This window comes from Melanerpes formicivorus, unplaced genomic scaffold (genome assembly GCF_026170545.1).
Source record: "Melanerpes formicivorus ecotype bairdi unplaced genomic scaffold, bMelFor1.0.p_v2 SCAF_1, whole genome shotgun sequence".
NCBI lineage: Eukaryota > Metazoa > Chordata > Aves > Piciformes > Picidae > Melanerpes > Melanerpes formicivorus.
The window spans coordinates 69,021,071-69,048,763 of NW_027142353.1; the positions used below are offsets into that span (position 1 = coordinate 69,021,071).

General features: G+C 42.3%; 1 protein-coding gene across 30 annotated transcripts in view; it reads right to left on the reverse strand.

Moving 5' to 3' along the window:
- Window positions 1-27,693, reverse strand: part of DLG2 (discs large MAGUK scaffold protein 2) — a 1,097,405-nt gene that overhangs the window by 37,165 nt on the left and 1,032,547 nt on the right. For all 30 annotated transcript variants that reach the window (XM_068146154.1, XM_068146173.1, XM_068146144.1 and 27 more), the window contains 2 exons: window positions 15,721-15,897; window positions 4,343-4,418 (listed from right to left, as the gene is read on the reverse strand). In XM_068146154.1, the coding sequence (XP_068002255.1) occupies window positions 4,343-4,418; window positions 15,721-15,897 (253 nt within the window). The remainder of the gene's footprint in view (window positions 1-4,342; window positions 4,419-15,720; window positions 15,898-27,693) is intronic.

A 27,693-nucleotide genomic window follows, 5' to 3' on the forward strand; every position in this document is an offset into this window, starting at 1 on the left:
GTTCAGCTTTTTAGTTTTCTTTCTTTCTTTCTTTTTTAGTGTTTGAACCTTTAAGGCAGACATTGTCCTGGCAACTCTGCCCTTTGCTGCCCTTTGCTAGGGAGCAAGGGGGGTGGACTGGTTGCTTTCATACTCCAGCCCTCTTCAGTATCAATCAGAAGTATTCTTTCCCTTATTACACAGCTCTTAGCCTCTCTAACTGGTTTCATCTCTTTAAAAATGTTAACAAAATCTAAGATTTTGATGATGACTGAACATGAACAAATAGTTTTCTAACAGAACATGAAAGAAAGGAATCCCTATTGGGTTGAACCAGAGATCCAGTCAGCCCAGTATCTCTTTTGGAAGTTGTCCAATAAGAGATGTCACAGAACAAGAGTTGAGGAAACGTGACCCTTCCCCTTTTAGAACCTCTCTGGTTTTGAAATCAGCAGTGACTATGTCCCAAGCTACGTGATAAAGGTGGCAAAAGTTGTCACTGGATCCATTGCTTGCTAAATTATTTCATCCCTTTTAAACTTGTTTATCTTTTATGCAATATCCTGTAATGATGATCATGAGAATATAATTAGGCCTTGTATGGGGAGGCACCATCCATTACCTGATTAAAACTTGAGACCAGAAAGAAGATTTCACTGCAGCTCCCTAGTTGTGTTTCACACTCCCTGGTTTTGCATTTATCCTTATTTTGTGGACTTTTGTTTCACAAATTGTGGACTGGGGGGAGTCCAATGAAATGAATGAAAAGTGAGTTAAATATTCTTAATCATGTCTTAAAAAAGCTGCTGAACGAATTTCCCAGATGAGGCGACACACTCAGATTTGTCTTGAAGAAGAGGAACCTTAGGGCCTTTGAAATAATGATCCTTTAGCTGCCCTTGCTGACAGGTTTGTCAACTACATTGCTGAGTGTTCTTGCATAACTTTTGAGTGAGACACAGGAAGCTGATCAGCTCCAAATGCCACCCCATCTGTAATAATTTATTTATCCTATCCCTGAATTTGGGGTTAAAGATGAGGTATAAACAGATGGACATGAAAAAGTCTTTGAAACCCTGCAAAATAACCACACAGTTCATATCTTAAAATCATAGCTGAAATAAATGTTGGCACTGTCTCATCAAACCTTTGCTGTGGATTATTTATCTTGTTATAAGGGAGGGAAGGAGCTGGGACCAGCAAGATGATTCAGGTAAAACTGAAGCAGCACAACTCATTTACCTGTGCAAATCCCCTGAGAAATTTCTGTGTTGGGGTAAATTTTGTCTAAGAAAAAAGCTTCCATGCACATCTCTGGCCAAATCTAGAAATATTCCATGAAAAGCTCTTCTCCCAGTTTCATCTTGAGAGTAAATTAAGACACCACTTGCCCACACAGTCAAGAATGCATGAGCACAAAGGTGCATCAGACACACAGAGACGCGCTCCCCTCTGAATTTCAACTTGATTTCCAACAGAAGAGTTCTCCTGGGCCTACTGCAGCCCTGTTTGTCTGAACTGAATTTCCTCCAGATTTAAAAAACCCATCCCAACAGTTAGACAGCTCCTCCTTGAACACTAAAAGACCAAATGGAAGTGCTGATCCCTAAAATGCACGTACACAGGTGTATGCCGAAACACAGCATTTTAGCATTTCATGTGTCAAGGCGCAACTTAACAGTGAACACTTTCTCCCTTTATGCTTCTTCAAGCAGAAGCCCTGAAACTGTGGCAGCATTATTATTATTATTATTATTATTATTATTATTATTATTATTATTATTATTATTATTATTATTATTATTATTATAGGTGGTGGAGTCGCCATCATTGGAGGTGTTCAGGAGGAGACTTGATGGGGTGCTTGGTGCCATGGGTTAGTTGATTAGGTGGGCTGGATTGGTTGATGGGTTAGACATGATGATCTTGAAGGTCTCTTCCAACCTGGTCTGGTCTATTCTATTCTATTCTATTCTATTCTATTCTATTCTATTCTATTCTATTCTATTCTATTCTTCTTATTCTTATTCTTATGTTTTAGTAGAAGAAAGCAAATGTTATCAAATACTAACAACAGTTAAATGTGTCTCCCAAAGGGTCCAGTAGTTTTGGTTTGTAATTGTTTTATGTCCTAAACATTGAAACAAGCATTGATGTGGATGGTTGGAAGATTAATGTCACGCTGATGACACAAGTGGAAAAACAATTTGAGGGATCTAAGAGGTAATTAAGTTCTTGACAGTCTCACTTGAGTAAGGACCATTAGTTATATGAACGAGCTATTCCCCTGAGGCTTTGATTATGTACAGGAAATAGACATTTAACAAGTGATTTAATTTGCAATATAAAGCTTTTTATCCCCCCAAATAAATGGCAACATTGATTTACAGGGCTGCAGTGAGTGGTCACTGGAGCTCTGCCTCTTGAAGAAATGCAGCAGGTGCTTCCCCAGAGCACGATGCTCAGGACTGTGCACCAGCAGACCTGCAGGTGCAGAGCCTGGGCACAGGCTCAACTCTCATTCCATGCACTTATCAGTCTCAAAAACTGGTCTCAGTTAGTTGGCCTGGGTTGAGGTTGGGTGTCTTTTAGAAACCATAGAGAAGTCTTCCAGGAGGACCCAAGAGGTCCAGGGTTGGACTGGAAATTGTAATGTTGTTGCATTTGCATTCCCAGAATGCCTGCATCTAGCCTTTATCAGGGCACACCACAAGCTGTCTCTTCCCCTTCTCCTCTCCCTGCTCCCTTCCAGCACAGGCTCCCTTATCTCCTCTATGGGATGGGGGAGGGTTTCAGCCTTGAGCAGTCTGCTAGCAGCCTGGGCAAAGCTGAATTTCGAGCTGTGTCATTTCAGGCCTGGGGGGGTGGGGTGAATGGGCTCTATAGCAGGGAGGTATGGCTGTGTGTGTGTGGGCATCTGCAGGCTTGAATTTGGCCTGGTTTGGTGGAGGTTGGGGAAACTTTGGCCTAGGAAGGTTATTGAATAACAGTGGCCTATGGATTTCTTTGTATTTTATATACTTTGTGCCGTAGCATGTAGTTTATGAACAGCACTTCCATCTAACTTCCAACTCTTTGAGAAGAGATAGAGACCCTGTCTCACTCCTTAAACATCACTGCATTTCCATGGAGCTCAGGAACACTTCTGGAGAGAAGTAAGAGGGAAGCATTTGCAAGCCTGAAGTGTTATTTTGCTGGCATGTAGAGGCATGGCGCTTACTGTGCTATGGAGTGCATGCTCCTAGCAAGAGCAACTTGCTACCCTGCTAGTCTGTCTGAGTTAAGAACAGCATAAACTAGGATGAAGGAAGTATTGTTCATACTATGGAGGAAAACTGAAGCAAGAAGAGATTAAGAATGAGAATTTTAAACAGCAGGTCTGGAAAGGATCTGATGAACCACCACCTATTAGATTGTGTCCTCCCATCACTCAGTTCTGGCCCTGCGATGTGTTTTCTGCAGCCAAATAGGCCATTTTCTATTTATTTTTTCCTCTCTGATGGTTTCTGAAGCTCTGTCTCTGGGCTTGCTCACAGAAGCCCTTAGCTGTAAATCCCATGCATGCCAACTGGACGGCTTTCAAAAGTGAATGCCTGAAAATGTAATGTCAAGTGTTCGCTACTGCTACAAGTGTAAGCCACGCTGCAGCAGGAAAATACACCTCAAGAGCCAGGACTGTGGGCATTCCTCATGCTGTAACTCTTGCCAGCCAGAAGGCAACGTACAGGACATTAGACACCAGGCTAGAGAGACCTGCTGACTGTTGGGGACAGCAAATGTCGCGGAGTGGCTGTTCTCTGCAGATGGGAACTCGCCTGTTTTGTGCTGGCCGGCCTGCTGTGCCTGCTGTGAAACACACCTGTGTTCAATGTCTGTCACAACTGTTAAAGCAGAACATCCAAACCCTGCATTTTGCATCCAAGACTCTTTAACTTCCAGTGTTTTGTTTGGGATGCAGCAGCTTCTGAAGCCAGGGATTTTATTCTTCTTGCCGTATTCCATTAAACAAATTTCCGAGTGCTTTGGTTTTCAGTGCCTGCTTTTCCTCCTCTTTTTTCATGTCTGCTTCTTCTCCTCTACCCATCATTTACTAAAATCACAACAATCACAGAATGTCTTTTATTTCCTCAGTATTTTCCAATTAGGAGGCACTGTCAGTCAGTACTATTATAAAAAGAATGTTTAATTATTTCAAAGATTATAACATACTGTATTCCTGTCTGTATTTCACTACACTCAGGTCACCAGACTCCAGTGAGTCTCTAGGCAACAATCTAAATATTGCTTAGAGTGCTAAAATTGTCTCTGAACCATCTCTGACAACTACAAAGCTCAGTTTCCAAAGGTGTCACTCTCTACGTACCCCTTTTGCATCGATCACGCCAGGTTTCGCGTTGAATTTCACCGTCTTCAAACGTGCACGCTCCTTCCTTTCGACTCTGGGGAGAAGAAAACACAAGGATAGAGACACCTGTTGATTATAGCAGCTTTTTGTACCATTCCTTTGATCTCTTAAGACTATGTGTGGCTTATTATGTATAAAGCCATCATTTAAAGCCAATCTGATAACTTGGTAAAGATGAGACGTCAGGTCACTTCCTCAGCCAAGCAGCAGCTCTCGGTGAAAGACAGGGCTGGATACAAGGAGCCCTGGTTATCCTACCCCAGCAGAATAGCACTGCCTTCCAGTACACATGGGAGTGTGGTAAAAGCACACTAAGGACAAATTTACCCTCTCTAATTTAAACTGAACAAAAATTAGGCAAGATTTAGAGTTATTCTGTGGTGAGAGGAATGAAACAGGCACCAAGAGAGAGTAAGCTGTTTGCCTCGGTGCTTTCAAAGGTGCACTTTAGGATGTAATATGCTTCCTAGTATCACAGAATCATTTAGTCTGAAAAAGACCTTTAAGATCAAGTTCAACCATAAACCTAACATTCTGAAGTCCACCACTAAACCATGTCCTTAAGTATCACATCTACACATCTTTTAATTCCCTCCTAGGATGGTGACTCAACCACTTCCCCAGACAGCCTGTTCCATTGCTTAACGACTCTTTCAGTGAAGAAACTCCCTCTGTGTGGGCACCTTTTTGTCTTCCTGTAGAAGGAACTTTGTTCCCTAGCTTACATAAACCATGAACTTCTAGATCATCCAAATAAAGTAAAGTGAATCCCACCATTTTTTAATCTATTTTTAACATGCACCCCCACCCCACACTGACATGGTTTCAGAGTCATGAACTGCATAAAAAATACCTTAAAGTTAGCTTAAAATGCCTGACAAAACAGCATATGACACAGTGGTGGTGAACAGAGTCTAAGCCCATAGTAAATGCCAAACAGGAAGAATGATGTTTCCTTTGATGTGTTGAGAAGAAGCAAGAAATTGCAGCTGGAGAGCCTTCCTGCTTTCCCCCACTACTGACCCCTAGGCCAGTGCTCCCAGCAGTGACCCTCATTGCTGCCTTCTCCACAGCAGAAAGCTAGCTGCCTAGATAAGATGAATAAGTTGTAATGGTTTTAAAGAGTTGAAGGAGATGATCCATCAGCTTGTCTGACTGGAGCAGACTTTAAGAAGGGAAAAGGAAGCTCCTTTCCCTTGTGCTTTGGAGCAACATTTGCCTGGCTTCTCAATGCACAACAGAGAATGTCTTACTGATCTGGGTTTGAAGGAGATAACTAGAAGCCTTCCAGGGACTAATGAGTTAATGGGCAAGCCTTAACAAATGTGCTAGGTATTTTAACTTGGTTCAGATTGCCTCAGACCCACAAACCAACATTCATCCCACGTTCAGATGATCTGCCCATACCTTTACAGTGCCCTTTGCACTACGATCACTGTTTAAATCTCAGGTTCTGAAATACTGGCTCTGGAATGCCACAGATTTTGAAGGTCCTTGGCCTCATTTTGGCTGAAGCAATTCTGAAAATGCTATCACTGGGAAGTTTTGCTTGCTTTAAAAAACTTCATTTACAAGTCAATGTCAAATGCATCTTCTGAAAGATGGAACTATGCTATTTGTTACAACAGTCAAGTAAAGAGAAACTTGAGATGCTGGTTACCTAAAACTGCACTGGCTTGCCAAAAAGTGTTTCTGAGGAGATGTACAAGTTCTCAGGGACAGAACAGCTAATTTCAACCACTAAAATGCTGCAAGTTGTGTGGATGGTCTTAGCCACACCACACCCAAAGCAGATAGAATGCAAAGAAGTTATTTTTCTGACTAATTTTAATGAAGATTTCATTGCAATTGGTGAGTTCTGCAAACAGAGATGGGAGGTACCTGCTGCCAAACAGTGAGGCTGAATAGGAGAGGAAACAGACTCTACGTTTCAGAGGTCTTTGGGCTGGTTCTAGTCTGGCCCCATTAACTGACCACTCAGCAGCAGATGCACTGGATGAGCTCATCTTCAAGATCAATTTAGTATGAACAAGTCTTGTACATATTCATCAAGACTGTCCCATGAGATGAACCAGAGGAGGGCAGGAAGGAAAATTCTCTGAAAGCTCAATCCTGGTCTGAAAAATCAGATCACACAGCCACTGTGGGCCCACCTCCCAAGACCTGAGAGCCCAAATTGCAGTGTGATAGGAGCCAAAACTTGGCTTAGTCTACACAGTCCCAATATTCACATATTTGAGAAAGGTGAAATGCCCAAATGAAATATCCCAAAAGTGATATGATGCTGATGTCCACAGCTGCAATAAACAGCTTGAGAGAGAAGTTATGCCTTCAGAGTGAGAAAATAACTGAGATCCAAAATACTCTCTTTCAGAGAGAACCACGTATCAAAATCATTGGCAACAAGGCAATGCCAAACAAATTAATTGTAAAGAAGCCACAGGCCATTTTATTCTTAAATGCTGGGTGTATTTATCCACCAAAAGAATATAGAAGAGGAATGTGAGTCATCTAGATCCAACTGTATCTTGGGATCGAGGCTGGACAAATTAGGGTCCTCAGTGTGGAGGGAAAAAACAGGCACACAAGGAATTTACAAAGGACACCACACTAGGTAATTCAGTGTTTCCTTTCTTAAGTGTTATGGCTCAATACATTGAATTCCCATTGTTTGGTGAATGAGCATTATCCTAAAAACCTCTTAGTAAAGTATGTTAGTAAAACTTGAAATCTTTTAGTCAGTTGAAATACAGGCAGTAAGTAGCCTGTGGGAACACTCCACACCCTCAGCATGCTTGGGAAGTACATCCTAACTACATCTGCTATGTGTATATTTAAACTTGTAACACTGTACACTGAAATAACAATGCCAGGAATTAAAACAAAAATATCTGAGAGGGGGTGAGATATTGGTGTGTTCCCCCCCTCCCCAAATGACCCCAAAGAAAACCATGTGCAAAGAAAGAAATCCAAAGAAAGCAAGAAGCTACTTGTGTCCTTACTCACCTTGGCTAATTTGGTCATCACTGCAGAGGTAACAGAGCCTTTGCAAAATCATCTACAGGAAAGAAATGTGACCACCCACCTATGACTGAGGCAGTAACTCTGTCTAGGATTAAGAATTGCTCTAGGAAATCTCAGTGGAATCCGACAAAGCTGGGTTGATACTGAATTTTTATCAGACAGTAAATAGCTGGGGAAAGAAAGAAAAGAATTCTGCTATGTCCCCCAAACTGTTCCACACCTGACCCTTTCCCTGGTTTTCACACCAATGCCATTGGAATACACTCCTGCCAATCTCTTGGGTTCTAAGTCTGGATAGTAAGAATATCTAGCTTCTGGTAATTGCTTTAAAAGATACAAATGGTAGTCTTGTGATAGAGAGATAATGAACACAACATGTTTCCTCCTGAGTGGGCTGACATATCTGGTGCTGAGAGCCGGTGAACCTTGGTTGCTATAGCTACAGTTTAAATTTAGAATAAATGCATTTCTTGGTGTGTGGAATATTCACATGGAAACAGCTCAAATGCAGCCTTCAAATTAAATCTGTGTTCTTCAAAACACAGGAACAGTCTCAAACTTAAACTAGCAGATGAAGTCCCTTGGTAGTACTGGCAAGAAATGAAGACTTGAGGCTGTGTAATTGCCTAAATAGGATGGATGCCTTCTGAGAAAATAATTAGCCTAAACGAACATAGTATCCTACTTATTAATCTGTGTTAACATTTAAACTCACCCCAGTCCTGTTTCACTTCCTAAAACATTTGCTTTTAACTTCATTTCTTGTTTAGTGTGTGAAAAAGTTTGGCAAGCAAGCCTCAAGAGTGGATCTTGGCTTTGAAATCTGTCATAACTGCATTAGCAGCCATGGAGCCATCACTGCTTCCTACAGGCATGGCAGGCAGAGGAGAAGCTGCAGAATCATTCTGCAGTGCTTTGAGAAGTCTATAAATAAAGTCATTAAGTGTCATTAACCCCCCAGGCAAACACACCAACAAAGTTCATACATGCTCAGCATCGCTGATAAATGTTACAAACGTTTCAGAATCTGAGCTGTGGTAAGGACAGCACACAGTGCTGCCTCTCATTACAGTTCTCCTGACACCTTCCACAATAAAACTGCTCTCAGTTACTTCTGATTTAGCTGAGCTGTAAACTTCTGAGTGGAAATTTCAGGTGTCTCAGGATGATTACATTACAGTTGCTGTTCAAAGTGTCAGGGAAATGGGTTAGCTGTCAGAGAATGGCCAGGATAAAATCAATGGGTTTGACCAAATTATGATATACTCTAAAGCTCTTCAGATCACATGCCCTGCTGCTCTCATGTCGTGGATGTGGGGCTTGAAAGGTGGCAGTGGGTTGCTTTGGTGTGTTGAGGATACCTCTTTTCTTCCTGAAGGAATAAAATGAGTATCTGAATATCTGAAGAGCTTTGGCTTTCACATGCTCTGGAGGACTCCAAGAATTTAGCTTGGTTCTCCAAAGATTTAGCCTTTGCTGAGGTGGTGCAAGATTGCAGTAAACTAAGATGCTGCTGTAATTTCTCATCTGAGCTCCCACAACACTATTGCCACAGACAGAGGGTAAAAGGGGTCTAAAATGATGAAGAGAAAATGTATTGAATGTTAGTCCTTTGATCATTGCTGATGCAACTCTTAGAAAAGACCTTAAGAAGAATACTAATTCAAGCTCTTTTAGTGATTCTATTGATCCTGCAATTGCTGCATTTTAGTGTAAATAAAGTTGATTCTCTTGTTTCCCCGAGAGAAAAAGGGAGCTTAGGCACAAAGAGTGTTTTGCAGCAGCTGACCTTATGAATGCCTAAATAGTGTATGACTATAAATTCCTTGCATTGCTTTAGGTGCCAGCAAACCTACCATCCCTTGGACAACATTTTGATCAAGCAGATGAGTAAACTGCTGTCAAAGGAAGAAATGTTTCACTTCAAATTGTACCCACTCTACATTCACCATTGTTGTACAAAGCAGGATTTCGGGGGGAAGAATGCCCATCTGCCAGATTTGCAGAGGCCCTCAGCTGCAACTCTGACTTGCCTGATATAAACATTGCTCCCATGCCACTTTCTAATGGTCTATCTCTTAGGTAGAACTATGATGAAGGGATGGAGAGAAGCACAGATGTGATTTCTGAAACTACCTGTGGCTCGAGTCCCACTTTCAAAACTGCCTGAGGGTCACTGGAACTCGGTGAAGTTTCGAGTAATGTTCAAAGACACCTACACCCAGCATTCAAACATGACTTGGGAACTCAAAGACTCTGAGCCCCACGTGGAGGCAGCATTGCCTGACACAGCTGATGTGGATTTCATCTTCAGTTTTCCACTGCTCTCCAGGACAGCTCCCTGCAGACATAGCATGTATACAGGAACCTGGTCCAAGTCCAGCTGTGACCTGGGACCACTGGGTGTAGCCTGTATGCTTGTTTGCTCCTGAAATCATTCTTGGTGGTACACTTTCCCCCAAAATGCTCAGATTCATTGTCTTCTTCCCATGTAAAGCTGAAGAAATGGAGATGTACATTGCAAACAGCCTTCAGTGTTTCCTCACGAGCAAGTTCAATGAGCAACTCAACACCTGGCCAATAGCTGAAGAAAAAAAGTAAATCTAATGCCTTTTGGAAGTGAGTTATCATAAAATCATAGAGCAGCCTTATTCTGATTGAAAGCTAAAGCCTATTTGCCTTCAGCATAGAAGTTTCCCATCATTGAGATAGAACAGGAAGATATTTATATGCACAAATATACATCTTGATTTTGTCCATTGTTTTCCCCCAATTAAATGAGTAAGTCTATTCAGGTAGCTTATTTTAGACCAAGTTTTAACACCCAGGGATTAAATTCTTAAGGGATGTTTAGGAAGGTGAGCAATTTATAGGAAACCATTAAAAATGCAGCTCACTTGAGTGGATAAACATGCCCTTCCGCCAAGCTGAGCAGAACAACAAATCTGAGTTGGCTTTTTGCCCACAGGGACTTCTGTGCTGGGAAAACCTCTTGCTCCTTGTCCTTATGTGTTTGTGAAACATTGATTTTTTGTGTACTTTTCTCCCCACTTTGCTCTGGAAGGAGAGTGCAGTTACATGTGTTTGTGGGAGGAGTGTTGTCTGAGATCACAAAAATGAGGCTGGGATCATCGTGCACCTTCAGCGGATAGTAACGAAGATATTGCACAACATTTTGCAGCCAGGTGTCCTTAAACTACTTGAAAATGGCATTCTTAGATTGATGTTCAGTCTGAGAGAGGTTTTGTGGCTGCACATCTTAAAGACAATAGAAAAATCAGTGTAAATATTGTTGCATTTTAGGACCAAATCCTTGCTGGCTACAGTGGGAGGAGAAGTAAAAGTGGTCAGAATGTACACTCAGCCATTCTGAAGCAATCTGTGTAAAATCACAGCCTCAATGACTTTCAGGCCCACAGACCCAAGCCAAGCAGATGTACACACACCAGAGGAAATACTGAAGCTTGAATCACAGAATTGTCAAGATTGGAAGGGACCCCAAGGATCACCCAGTTCCAACCCCCCTGCCATGGGCAGGGACACCCTCCACTTGGGTGACAGGTTGGACTTGATGATCTTGAGGTCTTTTCCAACGTTATTGATTCTATGATTCTATGCATCATGTTGCCCAGAGCCACATCCAGCCTGGCCTTAAAAACATCCAGGCATGGGGCTTCCACCACCTCCCAGCATTTGAGATGTTGCAGTTTGCTTGCAATGTAGGAAAGTTTCTTTAGAGCAGAGACTCAGCAAAGTGAAAAGTATTGGAGCTGTAAATCAGTGCTTCAGCAAATTAAAATTTCCTACTGCATGAGAGCATCTGTAAAGGAATTTCATGCATTCCAACTTATGCACAGTGGTTCCATGCTTTAACTAACATAAGACTTTCCATGAGAAAGGAAACTGAAACATAGGATTCTCAGCTTGCTGCTGTCTCTTATGGAAAGCTGAATCAGCTTTGTTTATCCAGACAATAGGAAGGACAGTGAGGCAAATAAAAGTTATTGTGATCAAAAGCCCAGCGTTATATAGAAATTCTAATCTAAATCTACATATCTAAAAGTAATGAAAATTGAGTGTAAGTGTGATGATGTTGGTCACTCTAGGATAAACTAGTGGGGTTTAATGATAGGGGAGCAACTCCCACGTTACTGTAGTGCACAGATAATACCACAAACTGAGACATTGGTACAGGACTGGTAGATTTGTCTCCTCACCTTGGAGACTCTGCCCAGCATAATAACTGTGCCCTGTTCTCATCTTAGACATAGCTAGGATAGATCATTTTAGTGGCTGTGGAACCAAGAGACATTTGTCCTGCAGTGTGAGTTCATTAATATTGTATAGTAACAAGTGTTGGTTGTTCAACTACAAATGAAATGCTTTACAGCCTCTCCTACTATCCTGCACATCAATATGATACCATATCACAAGATGTTTATAGCATTGTATTTGGTTTCTATTCAACTGGCTGCTCAGTCCCATGGCTGAGAACAACAGCTGCCAGTTAGGCAACAAATACACACTGACAAATGGGCAGAGTGCTGGTTTGGGATGTATAAAGGCTTGCAATGATATTTTAACACTGCAAGAGACTGAGCATTTAGTTTACATCAATCCCCACTGAGGTCACCAGCTCACCAGCTCAAGAGATTTGGTCTGTGCATAGATCAGGGAAGAAATATAGGGCCCCTCTCATTTCTTCTATGCCTCTTTCAGTAACTTTCCTCTAGCTGCAGTGCTGCCTTCCAAAACTCTCTCTGAAAACTTGACTTGAGAATTTAACCATCAGCAGGGCAGCAAGTCCACACCCTGGCAGCAGCATTTTAATCTAATGACAAATAGCTTTCAAACTCTATTGAATCACTAAGAGGTAAAGTGTGATAACGTCTCCAACGTCCTGGGGAGAGTAATGAGTAGCAGCTCTCCTATAATTATGAATTATGGTTTTTTTCTGTTATATTGCACATATCACAGAGGAGAAAAAGAGCTTTGATCTATCAATCAAAATTTCTTTTACCTGGTCATGCTAAAATACCAGAGTATGAAGGGCTGTCTCGTAACAAGATATAGAAAAAGAATGGCAATCCTAAATATTTGGAAAGTTTATAATGGCACAGCACCTTAAAGAAGTAAGGTAATGTAGGTTTTAGGGCTTTATATACATACATATATATATAGTTGAAGCTCTCAGTGGCATTCAGAGCTATTCTATAACAATTTCATTTATGACAAATGCAGGAATTGTACTTTAGCTGCTGCTGAACAGGAGATAAGGTAGTAAAGCAGATGGTAACAAGACTCACCCTGGCCCTACTGCACCCTGGCCTTGTATAGCCTCTCCCTGACCCAAGTGCAAATAATGTTCCAGTCTGATGGGATAGTATTTGTGCATGCATATGTAGGCAAAAGGAGGCCAAGCACATCATCGGAACCAAACCTCCTCACCAAATCAACTTCCACAAAAGCCTCAAACTGAAAAGTAAAGCAACAGAAAGGAATGGGTCTGTGAAAAGTGCATGGCAAATATAGGCTTACAGCAACACAGAAGGGCAGGGGGTGGAAGTGATCTCTGAAGATCATTGAGTCCAAACCTCCTGCCCCAGCAGGATCACCTAAGGCAGTCCACACAGCAACGTGTCCACACAGAAACGTGTCCACACAGGAACATGTCCACACAGGAATGTGTCCACACACACAGCTGTTGAGGTGGAACTTCCTGTGCTTCAGTTTGTGTCTGCTCCCTGTCCTATCACAGGGCATCATTGAAGGGACTGGCCCCTTCTTCCTGGCACCCACACTTCTGATATTTGCAAACATTAATGAATTCCTCTCTCAGTCTTCTCTTTTCCAGATTAAACAGCACCAAGACTCTCAGCCTTTCCTCATAAGATAGATGTTCTAGTTCCTTAATCTCTTCAATCTACATCATCACAGGAAGCTGGGTTTGCAAGACAAGTCGCAGCCCAACGGCTACAGATGCTCTTTTCCTCCTACTCTATCACAAGGCATATTTTACTGCTAAATATTACATATGCCATATTACATACAATGCAATGCCTACAGAAATAGCCCCATAATAAACTGCAAGAGACATCGCATCCGGGAGTAAGCAGCTTGAATATTTCTGAGCCATAGATGCCTGCATTGGGTCAATGCAGGACTGCTCTGTTTCAGATCAAGTGTCTCATAGTCAATAAACCCCAGCTACAAGTGGAACTTCAACTCTGAATTAGAACATTCTGGCAAATATGATGAGCTTTATTCATTGTAGCTCAGCTCTGTATGCACTGATTGCTCATCCTCCCCTTGGGTAGTGTAAATGACCACAGAAAATGCTGGCAAGAGCACATCAATCTCACTGGCTCTGAGGATTGATGCAGAATTCTCAGAACAGAAATAATACTCCTTTTTCAGTGCACTGGAAAATAACTCTGTACAAGTGAAACCTTTTTTGGCAATACTAGCAACTTCTCCCCACCTCTCCTAGCTCAGGTGTATCACTTCATTGCATTCCTGCAGACAGAAAATCAGATGCCACTGATTTTTCCAGACCTCTCAGATTCACTAGTGGAGAATCAAGATGACAAGGGGAGACAAATTCAAGACTCTTATTTTTAGACTCTATCCAATCTATTTTCATCTTGAATAATTCCCCCACCCCCACCCCCCCTTCTTTTTTCCCCTCTTTCAGTGTTTCCTAAGCCACATCTTTCTCCTAGGCTGTGCCATATGTCCACTCTTGACTAGAGAACCTCTATCTTTTGTCCTTGAAAACATCACTGTGCAGGGAACCCTTTAGGCACTCACATCCTCTCCACCTTAAGGAAGATATACCTCCATACCTTAATCGGTTGCTTTGTTTTGCCCTTTCCCTTCATGTAGCTGTTTGATGATGTATGACAAATTGTTACAGCTTTTCATAGTAGGCACCAGCTCCTTTCTCCCATTTGTGACCCAGTCATGTTGTTGCAACAGTACTTACTGCAGCAGTTAGCAGTAGGCACGTAGTCCTTTCCCAGTATCTGGAGACTTAACCTGCTTACCAGGCGTGCTTTTGCCATCTTAAAAAAATAGAATGTAGTTTGTATTTCTGTCTATTATATGACTTCAAAATTGCTTTTTGCTGAAAATTCTGGTGTGGTTGCTGTCTAAATGTCCTCGTGATTAGAGAAAATAAGGTCCTTGCAGAGCTCATGTCAGCCAGGTGTTTGTTGGCCTTCAGTTTACTTTTATGTGATCTAGAACAAGAAGCACCATGACCTCTATCAGCACCTGGGCCAACACTTAAACAGCAGCAGGTACTGTACAGAGCATCAAATGTCACATTTCCCCACTGTAAAAGTTGGCCATGATGATTTTTACATTCATGCTGTAGCTGATACAGGTAGGAACAGAAAGTTTATATGCAGTACAGGAGCACTGCTGCAGAAGGGTTTGACAGCTCATTTTTCTCCTACCCTGTTGGTTCTTGACTTTTGTATAGCAAAAATCAACAGAGGAAGAAAGTGATCCTGATTTATGTGGTAGTTCTGATACTATCAGAGACTTGTGGCCAATTTTACAGAAGCACCTAGACAGAGTAAATTATAGAAATAATAAGAGAGATCCAGATGTCTGCTCTCTCTCCATCAGCCAGCTTGAATCCATCACAGCTAAACAAAGCCTCAGCTTTAGCTTGGAGAGAGGGTACGAGTTCCTTCATGTACATTACATGAAAAATCTGCTGTGATGTTTGTTATCACATTGCAGGCAGGCAGAGATTAAATTGACAGATTTGGAAGCCAAGGAGGGCCATTATATAATTTAGCATTATTTCTTTACATCACACAGGCTGAGCAGTTTAATTCTATTACTCTCTCACAAGGAAGACATACAATCTTGATTTGAAAATGTCAAGACATTCATTACATCCCTCAGCAGTCTGATGCCATGGCTAATCACCCTGACATTAAAACATGTGTCCTATTTCAGACTCACAGCTAATTCCTAGACTTGGGTTCTGGCTGTTCCTTTTGCTGCCAAAGCTCTTTAGGAAATGATGCTTTCTCCCCCCCCCTTCCTTCCTTTGTGAAGCTGCTAATCCACTATAATAGTGTCACTATTTGAGTTTCTTTTCAGTACAGTTAAACAGCCTGAGCTCCTTAAATCTCACATCAAAAATCACATCCTCCAATTCTTCAAATAGCAACTGTGGGATTTTCCTCAAGGTGTTCCATGATTTCAGTTCTCTGATCCAGTCTATCTTTGGAATAAAATGGAATATTTTAACATCATAACCTTGGAGGTAGGAAGGAGGAGGCAGCACTCACCTTCTCTTGCTGGGTATAACTCCCATCTCCTCACTGTCTCCCTCCAGAGTGACTCTCCTTGCCTGCCACCATTCATCGTCTGAGGCGTTGATGACGTGAAGAATGTCTCCATACTTGAAGCTGAGCCCTTGGCTTGGGAGGCCACTGTCCTTGCTCTTGTCATAGTCAAACATGGCTCTGTGGAAGGAAGCACAGATATGAAGACAGGTGATCGTATCAGGTTTGTGAACATTTACTTCTGAACAATGTGTCATATTACATGTTACAGCTGACCCTCACACCTTGAGAACGGGATGGATCTTGCTCAGAGGAACTCTTTCCACTGTGAAGGTAGTCTCTGAGGCATGCCTGTACAAAAATTCTGGGCATAGTGCATTGCAAATGTACTGCCAAAGCGTTCAACCAAGAGCCTGCCTCTATGTTACCAAGCTGCGGTGATACCAAGTCTCAGACGCATCCAGTCCTGTTCCTGGCACGTATGCCAGCACTCTGCAAGGGAGACATACTCTGGTTCCTCAGGGAAAGACCCCGCACACGAATCCCAGCAAGGCTGTATGTAAGTGCAGGTTATTTGTTGGAGTTACCCAGAGAAAAATCTAGCTCTTGGTTTCTGACAGGAGAAAATACTTGAGAATGTTTTTCTCATATAAAATATTGATTAAAGCTAATGCCTGCCAAGAACTGTTTATTTCCTATAGGGAAAGTAATGTGATGATAATCCTGACTGAAATGCTAGAATCCCAAGAAGTGTATAACAATTACTATTCTTTCATTGTCATAAACAAAGCCGTGGCAAACTCCTAACTCGTAAACACTTCTGTGAGAAGGATTCGGTGTAATTAATTGCTGTGCATGGAAGTGCAATTGTAGAGAATTAGTACAGCAGCTCTATGGACAGATTGAAAACACTCAAGGCTACTTCTTGTAATCGGGAGAACTGCAAAAAAATTTAATCAGAGTTGCAACTTTGAGGCCAAAATAATTTAAAAGCTTTCACAAGCACTCATTCTGCATCAGAGTGCTGCTTAAGAAGGAGGAAAAATGCTATTTGGAATAGGTCTTCTCTTAAAGAGCTCACAGTCATGTAATAACAGCTTCAGAAAAGCCCAGGTAATTCCATTCTCTGAGGGCAAAGACAATAAATACTCTGTTGAATTGTACATAATCCATGATCTTAGATATGCTTGTGCTTCTCCTCTCAAATGCTTTTGGACTGCACATCACCTTTGACAAAATTTAATAGCTTAGCAGTGGAAATCCTTTAACAACTTAACTGTATCTTAGTAAGAATTTGCATTCATAAAGGATTCTTATCAGCAGTGGGTCGTCTGTGGCCTTCTCAAATGAGACTTTCTGTGGGGACCTATGATAGAGCAGCATACAAATCCAGCAGCAGCTAAGTACTGTCAGTCACAGCTAATGATGCCTGATCTGGGGAGAAATGCCAGCGCACACGCAAGGAGGCACAGAACATCCTGTTGGTACTGTCCTTATCAGGATGCAGTGGTCTGAGTTTTACCACTGTAGTGAATAGCCATTGCCTTAAAATTTCACTGTACAATAGTGTGTCTTGCCATGGAAGCCTATCAGCATCTCAAGAGCCTAACCACACAGCTGGCAGCCATACTGGGTCCTGGGCAGACATAATGCAATCCACAATCCACGCGTAATTAAATTACTCAAAACAAATGACAATATCTTCTGGTGCAGAGAATATGAAAGGCTGTCACATCCCAGATGTAAAACATATGCCAAGCTGGAAATGCTCCAGATTTGGCACAGTTTAAGATGAAGAATGTGTTTCAAAGGCTAAGTAGTAGAAAGAAAGTAGAGCCACGTTCTTTGTCCTTGCACAGACATTTGCACCGCAGAGGCCACCTATTAACTCAAAAACCACAGCCAGCCATCCTGCTAGCTGATGCTAACGATGAATGCAGATGGAAATGTTTGCCACTGACTTGCTTGGATTGGAATAACCATGTGCAGTGCTAATTAAAATGAGATCACAGATCTCAGACAAGAGAATTTTTGAGCACACCTTTCGTTGAGGGATTTTGTTGCTGCATGCTCTGCAGATGATGATTACTCCAGTAGTAAACAAAAGTGGCAAGAGAGCTGACTTCAGTGCTCTTTCCTGAACATTTCAAATTAAAAGCTGGGTTTGAGAGCCAGGTTTAACTTGATAATGTGACCATATTTAAGCTTACAGCTTTGATAACATCACTGACACTGTAAAACATACTTTTGTAAGCCGAGAGTTGGACCAGCTATAAAACAAATGGAGATCTTCACTCTGGGCACTGTTGTATGCATGTAGATGTTAACATGACCTTGGGCAGCAGAGAGACCTAGACACGCTCATCCTCACCTTCCCCTTTTAGTTCTCAGTCTGTAAGTAAAATCTGGACCTCCACAAGTCCAATTGCAAGCTCTATTTTCACTTATTTAAGAGGCTGACATGTCATTTCTAATTTTCTGCCTGATGAACAGGACCCAGTTCTGTTTGTGCTCAGTCTTGCAGCTATCTATAAAAATAACACATCTGCATCTACTGAGTGTCAGCTGAAGGGATACAAAATGAATGGAGTCAGACCTCTCTCCTGGTGCAGGAAATGGGCAGGGCTTTGCTCTTCCATGGGTTGGGGCAGGGACAGCCCAGTCTTACAGGATACCGCTTTACACCCTGCAAGCCCTGAAACTTTCATCAGGGAGGAAATTTCATCTCTCACTAAAATGTATTTGATCTATGCGAGCTTCTTTACCCAGATAACATACTAAGATATGTTAGATACCTTAGACAGATCTGCCATGCCATAGGGAATATCAGAGGAAAGGCTGATATGTAGTAGCATCCTTGCAGAATGCTCTGAAGAGAGGACATAAGAACCCAGTCCAGCAAGAGAGTCACCCTCCATCAACACACCCATCACCCTTCACTGAAAACGAGCACCATATTTTCCTTTCAGTTAGAGCAGGACTCTCACAATCAGGACCTGACTGCTTTAACTCCCCTGGGTAAGTGCTTGTCCAAAATGAGATATCTGAAAGAATCAGCAAAGAACTGTCACTCCAACTAGCCGGGTGATTTAACCCGGGCCCCAGTGCCCCTCTCTGTGATGACTCAGAGGTGTCTTCACACAATAGAAACACAGAGTGCAGATACTGGGGAGTCTGCTAGCAGAGCTAAAGAGCTGTCTGAGTTTGCTAACATGACTAAGGTTTTCATCTGGCTGAGTCTGCTTACTGACTACCAAAAGCATAAAGTACATCCAACAAATTTCCGTTAGCACCTTTAAATATTTTTCCTTTCCCCTGCTTCCAGTTTTTGCATGAGCTTGGGAAAAAAAGGTCAGAATCTGTATATTTTGGAAGTCCAAAAGTGCTATTCAAGTGCTCTGTATTGCTGCTGTCTTCTTGGGGAGAACCTCCTGCTTGTAGAAAATGAACAAATGCTGTTCTGGGAAGTGAAATGAATGGAATGAAGCTGGAGGTGGGGAGATTCAGGCTGGATGTGAGGAGGAGGTTCTTCACCATGAGAGTGGTGAAACCCTGGAATGTGTTGTCCAGGGAGGTGGTCAGGGCCCCGTCCCTGGGGGTGTTTAAGAGCAGGCTGGATGAGGCTCTGTCCAGCCTGATCTAGTGTGGGGTGTCCCTGCCCATGGCAGGGGGGTTGGAACTAGATGATCCTTGTGGTCCCTTCCAACCCTGAATGAAACTATGAAACTATGAAACTATGAAAAAGAAGGTGTGAACATTTAGAATAAGTTTGATATCACAAATATCTAAGACTTCAGCTTCCTTAATGCTGTTCCAGACTTCAGAAGCGATCATTACACCAGACTAATCCCCGCAGTAATTTGGACAGAACCTAACAGGTTTCATTTCTGTGCTTGGGTGACTTCTAATCATTTTTAGGAACCCACATCAGCGCAAAATGTGAGACAAGCATTTCACAAAGGCATCAAAATTAATTGCTGAAAAATGATTTGAAATGAAAATATTGCCAGTGCCAAGCTATAACATACTGCCAAACATGCAGTGGGATGTCCACATGGCAATGAGGACCACTAAAACATGGGCATTTTTGTCCTCCACTTAGTGCAGGGACTTCAGCATTTGAGGTATATCCAAAACCCAAGTCACATTGTGCGGTGAATTTCTGCTTCCAATCACATCTACTCTTGTAGGTAGAGGAACAAATCTTTTACACAGCAAAAGACATGTTGATTTAAGGAAAGAGCAAATCATCTTTTTCCTGCAACCCCATATATTGAGGCCTGTTGGCATCCACTGTGCCTGTATGGAGTCACCATCATTGGAGGTGTTCAGGAGGAGACTTGATGGGGTGCTTGGTGCCATGGGTTAGTTGTTTAGGTGGTGTTGGATTGGTTGATAGGTTGGACACAATGATCTTGAAGGTCTCTTCCAACCTGGTCTGGTCTATTCTATTCTATTCTATTCTATTCTATTCTATTCTATTCTATTCTATCATTTGAGAATCAAAACCAGGATACAAGTGGAGCAAGTGACCTGGCGGAGCCTGTGCCAGAATAGCAAATTGTACAGAGAAATGGAGCTCCTCAGCTAGTGCTGCAAACACCCTTCACAAATCAGTACTCTTCATGATCTTCCTGACAAGGCAGGGTTCTTAGTGCATTTACAGCACAGCAATAGATTTTGCTGAATGCTCCTGTATGTTCAGTGCAGATCCCCAAGATCTTCCACTCCCCTCTCCCTGTGCTCTGGCCAGTAATCTCCATTTGATACAGTTCAGGTGGCAGTGTTATTGGCATCTTGGAAATTACTTGCTTCTTCTGGCACAGATGGGAGTTTGCATATGAATTTACAGCCTGCTCTTTGCCATTTCCTTGATTATGAAATGACAACAACATTGAGCAAGAGAGATCTTCAGCTTCTGCAAGCAGTCCCAACCCTTCTGCAGTCTGCCAGCATGTCTACATTTATGCCATTTTCTCTGAAAATTTCCATAGCAGAGATTCCCAGACATCAGGCTTCATAGCACCATTGTAAGGGGGAGATACTTTATTCTGCCTCTAATTCTGTATCACCCCTCATATAGAGATAGACTTTTGTTTTTCAGTGCACAGAGATTTAATAATTGTCTTGGGTTCCAACAGTAATTCAGCATCAGACTCAGCATCAGGTCCCAGGTTTCACAGCTGTCTTGTCTGCCCTCTCAGTAATGGATTTATTTCCACCCACTTGCAGGCTTAGTTTGAAGTAAATGAAAGAAATCCCAGTGCATTGGATTGCTGCAGCTGCAACAGAGAGCACAGCAGCACTGTGGCAGAAGCAGCCACTGCAATACAATGAAGATGTTACTGAAAGGGTTAAATTTTCACATAGTGACATGTCAATAAACACTTTCAGCTCCTCCAAGCCTTGTTTCCACCTGGAGAAGCTGAACAGGTAAATATGATATGTAGAGCATAGAAAAAAAGAGTTCCTCTCTCCTTGTGAGGTGTGGGAAGCTCAGAGGCACACTTGTGGTAAGCGGAGGCTCTGCCAGAGCAGTCTCTGTGCTCGTATGTGTGTCGTATTTTGTCACCTCCTCTGGAAGAAAGGGAGGGCACTGTTTTGTTAGCTTTTATTAGCAATATACTACAACAACATGGTTCCAATAAAAAACCCTCAATATTTGACTTGGCACCTACAACTCCAAGCTGCTGTGATTCCTGCTTTGTCCTTTCCCTCTCCCTCTCCTCTTTCACTCTTTTCCAGCAGCAGCTGGGATGGGCTTCCCTTTACTGGCGGAGAGCAGGACACAGAGGGAGGGATATGGGTTGTAATGGCTCGCCGTGAGGAATGCTTACAGGCAAGTGTAGTTACGGATGTTGCCATAGCTGATAGTCCTGACGGAAACCCTGCGGGTGTGAAGCTGTCCCTAAGGCACTTTCGCTACACCAAATCCCATTGCATATTTGCATCCAAGCCTTTTCCATTTGCTACCACATTATCCCTTTATTTCATTCAAAGAGTTTTCCATTCAGGCCAAGTAATTCTTTATCATTTTGTTCCTGGTAGGCCTTTAGCAGAGACTTATGCCACAGACTTCAATGAGAAAAGGATTGGAGGCAGCAGCATTAGTTCCAGGAAGCTTTCTCTGAGAGGAAGGAGATTATTTTCTTTGTGGTGTTTACAGTGGGAGAGAGGACTGCCATTTGTCCCCAGGGAATATTCTGCTCATTTTGTAGATGTGACCACGATTCTTAATGTCATCTCTGATGAGCCAATGCTTACATTGTTAGGATTTCTTACTTTTTTGATCCTTAACAAGTCCTCACGTGCACTGCAGGACATGGGTTTTCTGTACTGAAAAATGTAAGTCAGCCTTTTCAGAAGGATCTGCCAATGACTGCATGCTGCACTTCCATAGCCTTGCTACACAACAGCGTACCACATCCTAGGTTAAAGGTAAAACCTCTCATAGCCCAAAGTGAGGAAGGATTGACAGGTTGTTCTTTCAGCTGTGGACATGGACAAAACTCATATTACTCCTGGGTTTGCCTGGATCTAAGGGCTTCCACCAGGATTTGAAAGGTGGCTTGTGAACGTGATGCTTATGTCTTCTCTTGTGCTGGCACAAGGGCAAGTCACTTCAGGGTACACTTGCTCTTGGTTTCTTTGGCATTTTATAGGGCATAAAAGGGTCAAACAGAATTCTCCTGCTTCTTGCAAACCCCTGAAAGCAGTACTGAGCTGTGAGCACGTGCCTCAATCCTTTCCCTAATCCATTAACTAGTCAAAACCTGCTGCTGGCTTTGCGTCCGGTCAGTGCAGAAGCCTTTCAATACATCTGCATTGCACTCTCTGTATTCCAGATTTGCTGCTTGGAGATTTGCTTCAAAACTGGGAGACTGCCCTGGGTCAGAGCAGAACATTGATTAGATTTCAACTGAAGTATTGTGACATACTCCAGAGATCTGCAGTAACATCTTGATTCTGGAGTGCTTCTGCAACGTTCCTGACTTTGTGTGTGAAATTCCACAATCAAACCTCAAACTTATGAGTGAGAGTCCAATGTCACGGCACACTGGGAAGGCCAGAGCAGGTTTCTTCTCACCATTTTTCTTTTTAAAGAAATGAAATTATTTTTAATTGGATTTCACCTGGCCTGCACATCATCCATCTAAAGGCTGGGATTGGTTTTGTTCTTGGAATGGTTTTCTTTTCTTGCCATGCAAACTAAGTGAAGCTACTGCTTGTCTGCATCTCTGCCTTCCACCTCAGACTCTGACATTTAAGATTATCCATATCCTCAAAGGAAAAATGAGTGGCTGTCAAAGAGAAGTTACCTTAAACTACTGAGTAATTCACCTGGAATTGCAACCTGTGGGTCACAGTTTGATAGGAGAGCCAAAGAGCCTTTCTATCATTCTTAGCTTTCAAGGAATAGTAACTTCCTCACTGTCTGACTACATTCACTTTGGGGGGTGTGTGTGTGTGCCTTTTCTTGGGTTGTTTGGTGGGGTTTTGTGTTTGTTTGGTTTGGTGATGTTTTTGTTTGTTGTTGTTTGCTCCCCCACCCCCCAGGTAAAATAAGATATTACAATATTTCTTTTGAAGACAGTAAGACTTAAAGGGAATCATAGAATCATACAATCATATAATAGTTTTGGTTGGAAGGTACTTTTAAAGGTCATCTAATTCAACCCCTCTGCAATGAGCTGAGCAGCATGAGATGGACCAAACACTGTGTCTCTAGTACTGAAAAATACACTACCAGCCAAAGTCCAGGTGAGTGTGCCAGAAAAAACAGAGTGCTGCTTTGTATTTTCTTCTATCTTGTTATGTTATTTCCCCTCAGCAATCAGCAGGCAATACTGCAACACCCTCAGCCAGATGTTCTCATGTCTGTGAAAGAAGTGTAAGAGCTGGGGAAGTCTACAGACTTTCCTATAATGGAAGTTGTCTTTTGTTTATGTCAGAATAAATGCATTTATACATTCCAACCTTCAGAGAATGTATCTGAAAGAGAACTATTCTCCAGCTGTTGAAAAACTAGGAGGAAATATGAATGAGACAGAACGTTTGCTGCTCTGAAAGAGGACATTCTGCAGAGGTCTGTATTTGTCTGTAACAGCTCGCTCTCAGTAATGTTTTCTGCTTGGCTTTGAATGCTGTCCTTTGCCAATGAAAGAATCAGGAGCTGGGTTTGCACTGCCATGTTGTTGGCTGACTAGGTTCCTCTGGAACACCGAGGTGCCACGTGCACGCAGGAGCTGCAACACGGGAATCGTGATGGAAGTGAATTCTCCTGCAGAATGTGGAGGAATGCACTAAATCCATAAACTCTGCTGGATGCAAGTGATTGAGAAATCATAAAATCCTTTTGTCTCTGGGCCAAAACTTGAAGAGCTCATTAAGAGTTTGCTCAGGCAGTGGGAGGCTGCTGAGAAAGTGAGTCCTTGTGTTTTAGCACAGACTTAACAGAAAAACACAAAGCTAATTTTCAGTTTTGACTTTGCCTCTGTGATTGAAGAAAGGCAATTTTGCAGAGACCCAAATGCTATCAAAGTCTAAAACTGCATTTTTTTATGGCAGAAAGGTCTTTACATAACCTCTGGTTTGTGAGACCAAATGTGAAAGGCTTCAGATTTACAAGGTGCACGTCTATAGAAATAAACAGATATGGAACAATGTTGAAGGCCTGAGCTGAACTGTGCTGAAAGTTTCCAAACTAATGTAAATAGCAGAGAAAGTTGCCTGAAACAGCAGCAGCAGTGAGACAGAACGTACTATTGGGTCAACCAGTCCCGTGGATTCCTTGAGCTATTATCTGTCAGTTCTTATCCTGTCCTATCATAAAGAAGTTTGTCCTGCTATGTTTTATTCTGTGATTGGGATGAACATCACAGTGTCACAGTATCACTAAGGTTGGGAGAGACCTCAAACATCCTCCTGGTAGATGAAGTTTCCTGGAAAGCTTTATCTTCTGGAGTGAAATGAATGTTTCAAAATGCTCAGTTTTCATTCCTTTCCCTTTCTCACAGAGAAAAGCTTGAAAATAAGACACCAGGACACCCAAAAGCAGAAATAAACATACAAAAAGGGCAAATAAAATAATAGTCTTTGGCGTCAGCTTGTCAGTGTCAAAACACTGTGGCTGTTGCTGCTTTTCAATGGCTGGATAAGGTGGTTTCACTCTGTGTGTGGCTGTCAGACCTCTGTAGAAACAGACTTGGAAGAAAAAAAGTGTTGATCAGCCACTATTACCCAAAATATTTAACAGCAGCAATATGTATTTTAATTCTTATTAAATAAACTTGCTAGGGGATGATGCTAAACTTCTTAGCTTCTGTCCTTTAAAGACAAAGCTAAGCCCGTGCTGCACCGAGCTCCTTGCAGCTAATCGCTCCCTCCATGGCATTATGCACGCCCTCCCTTCCCGGGAGCCCCGGCGCTCACAGCCTCAAAAGCAGGATTAAGGGTAGCATCAGAAGTTCCTGCATCCCATTTTTAAAGGTAAATTAAGCACATCTGAGCCTAGGTTTTGTTGACTTTCAATGAAGATTAGACTTTGCATTGCTAAATCACTTTGCAAATGTTTCCCTAAGCAGCTTTAAGATTGACAGAATTTGCCTTAAGCTGCTCCAAGGCTGACAAGATGAAGCTCTGGTACAGTAACAGAAGTGCTTTGATTCCTTGCTCTTGGATGTTGCTAGGACCCAGGATAAGACATTTTTTGTCCTTTACCATGAAGGGAGCTCAGAGTTTTGATGGGTTTGTCCATAACGACACTTGCTTGGTCTGTGTGTAATTGCTGATTGAGGTAAGGACACTCAGCACCAGAAATGGGACATTTCCTTTTAACAACCTCATTTAAAATATCTCTCATGGCAACAAAAAGCCTAAATCCTCCAGGAAAAGCAGTTGTGTTCTTCTCCATCTTCCTGCCTATACAGGCCTCAGTTTACCTTGATTCTAAAATATTCCTCTGTCCTGCAGAAAAAAGATTTACCGTGATTCCCTACATCTACTTAGCAACTGACTTCAGATGGGAAAAGTTTATCAAAAGCCAGGTCCTTGAACTCAAGGGAAGTCATAATAGCAATCTCTTGAGTCTGGCTCCTAAAAATCATTTCCTTTATCATTTGGGCAATCTGATCAATTCCAAGCAGATTACACACACTTAAAATCGTGCATTGAGACACGTGTGTGCCGCAACGCATTTTGTGTAACAGCAGAGGATTCCTGGATGCAGCTGGCTTTGCACTGTTGCTCATAAGTACATTCTTCTTCTGCCAAATTTGTTTTGTAAAAAATTGACTGCATATTTCAGGAGGTAAAATTCAGTTTTAAACCTCATCAACCACTACCATTTCCTAAGTCTGAATCGAAGGAATGTTGTCAGGGTGAAAGCTGGAACGTTATGTACCGTAGTGCTAGATCTGTGTGTGCAAGACTGAGGCAGCAATGACACAAATCTAGCTTGTCTCTGGCAGCTATAAATGAGCAGCAACCTCCACACTGCCTTATAGGTTATGCTAGCATTTCCCCTCTGATTCTAAAAGCTTTGAGGAACACCCTCTACACAAAGGTTTTGTAGCTGGAGAAGCTGTGGAAGAGATCTATGTTACAAAGACATACATGTCTTTGTGTGGCATGTTCATCATGGACCCATCCAAAACACCCTCATTTTGTGCTGCTTGCTGGTCTTGATGAGGTATTTGATGAGGCTTCCTAGACAGCTGGTTGATGCTCCAAGCATGTCACTATTTAAGAGGCTTTTGGAGAATGCCTTTCACAACAAGCTTTAATTTTTGGTCAACCCTGAACTGATCAGGAGGTTGGAATAGATGATCTTTATAGGCCCTTCCAACTGAAATATTGCCTCTCCCTCTCCTTCTCCCCTCTTCTGCTTTGGGTGATGCCAACTCTCATGCTCACACTATATGGAGGAGGACCAAATCCCACTCTCCAAATAGAGAAACCCATAGAAAGCATGACAAGAGCTTTTCTGAAAGCTCTATACCTTGATATGATGGATTGTGTAGGAATAAGGAAGAGTTCTAGGCCATTCATATTTGCATTATTCAGGGAGGAGTACATCACTAGTGGAGCTGCTCTGAGCATGTAGGAGAGGGTAGAATCTCACCAGGAGGATGGTGAGTATTGGTGGAGGCAGTGTAGAAGTTATGCAATTTTGGGAGACACTAAAAACTCATCTGGACAAGTCCCTGAGCAACCTGACACAATTTTGAAGCTGACTAAGCTTTGAGAGGGATGCTGGACATACTTCAGGGTGGTCTGCTCCAGTCACCTATAATTGTGTCTATTCAGAAAGACTGAAGTATAAAATAAGTTGAGGCACAGGAGTTTATCTCAGATTGTATTTACCACTTTGGGGCATGTGAAGAGTTTCTGATACGTGCTGTGTATACAATGGCAGTCAGACTTTGGTGTCTGAGGGACAGTGTTTTCTGCAGGGGGTAAAAAGAGTTCATTTCATTCAAAAGTTCCTTGGTATTTGTAAGTGAGGATGGTGCAGAGACGCTGAAGCTACACACAAGTTCAGGTGATGTTCTTCAGAATGGTGCAACACAGAGATTATTAGAGAACTTTAAACTCCCTACACAGGGAAGGAGAGAGCTAAGCATCTATGGGAAAGGAAGGATCCAGAGCATTTATGCTAAATGGGAAAAACAGTCTGACAAAGGCACTGTGAAGGTTTTTCTAATTGAATGTCCTGTTTTGCTCCTTGGAAAATGAGAGTACCCAAGGAGAGTATTGTGAAGTGCTCAGAGATTGTGGCAAAGTGGCCACGTCAATGCTGGTGGTGACTAAATTCAACATAAAGAGTGAAATGTCTTTGATTTCAATAGAAGGAAGCATCTCTTGAAGCTACACATTCTGTCAGGGAAGCCTGCAGCGTGAATTACTCTGTCATTTAGCATTTGCTCATACAAAAACCGTGCCATTACAGGGAATTGAGTTGCACAGAAGAGCAGA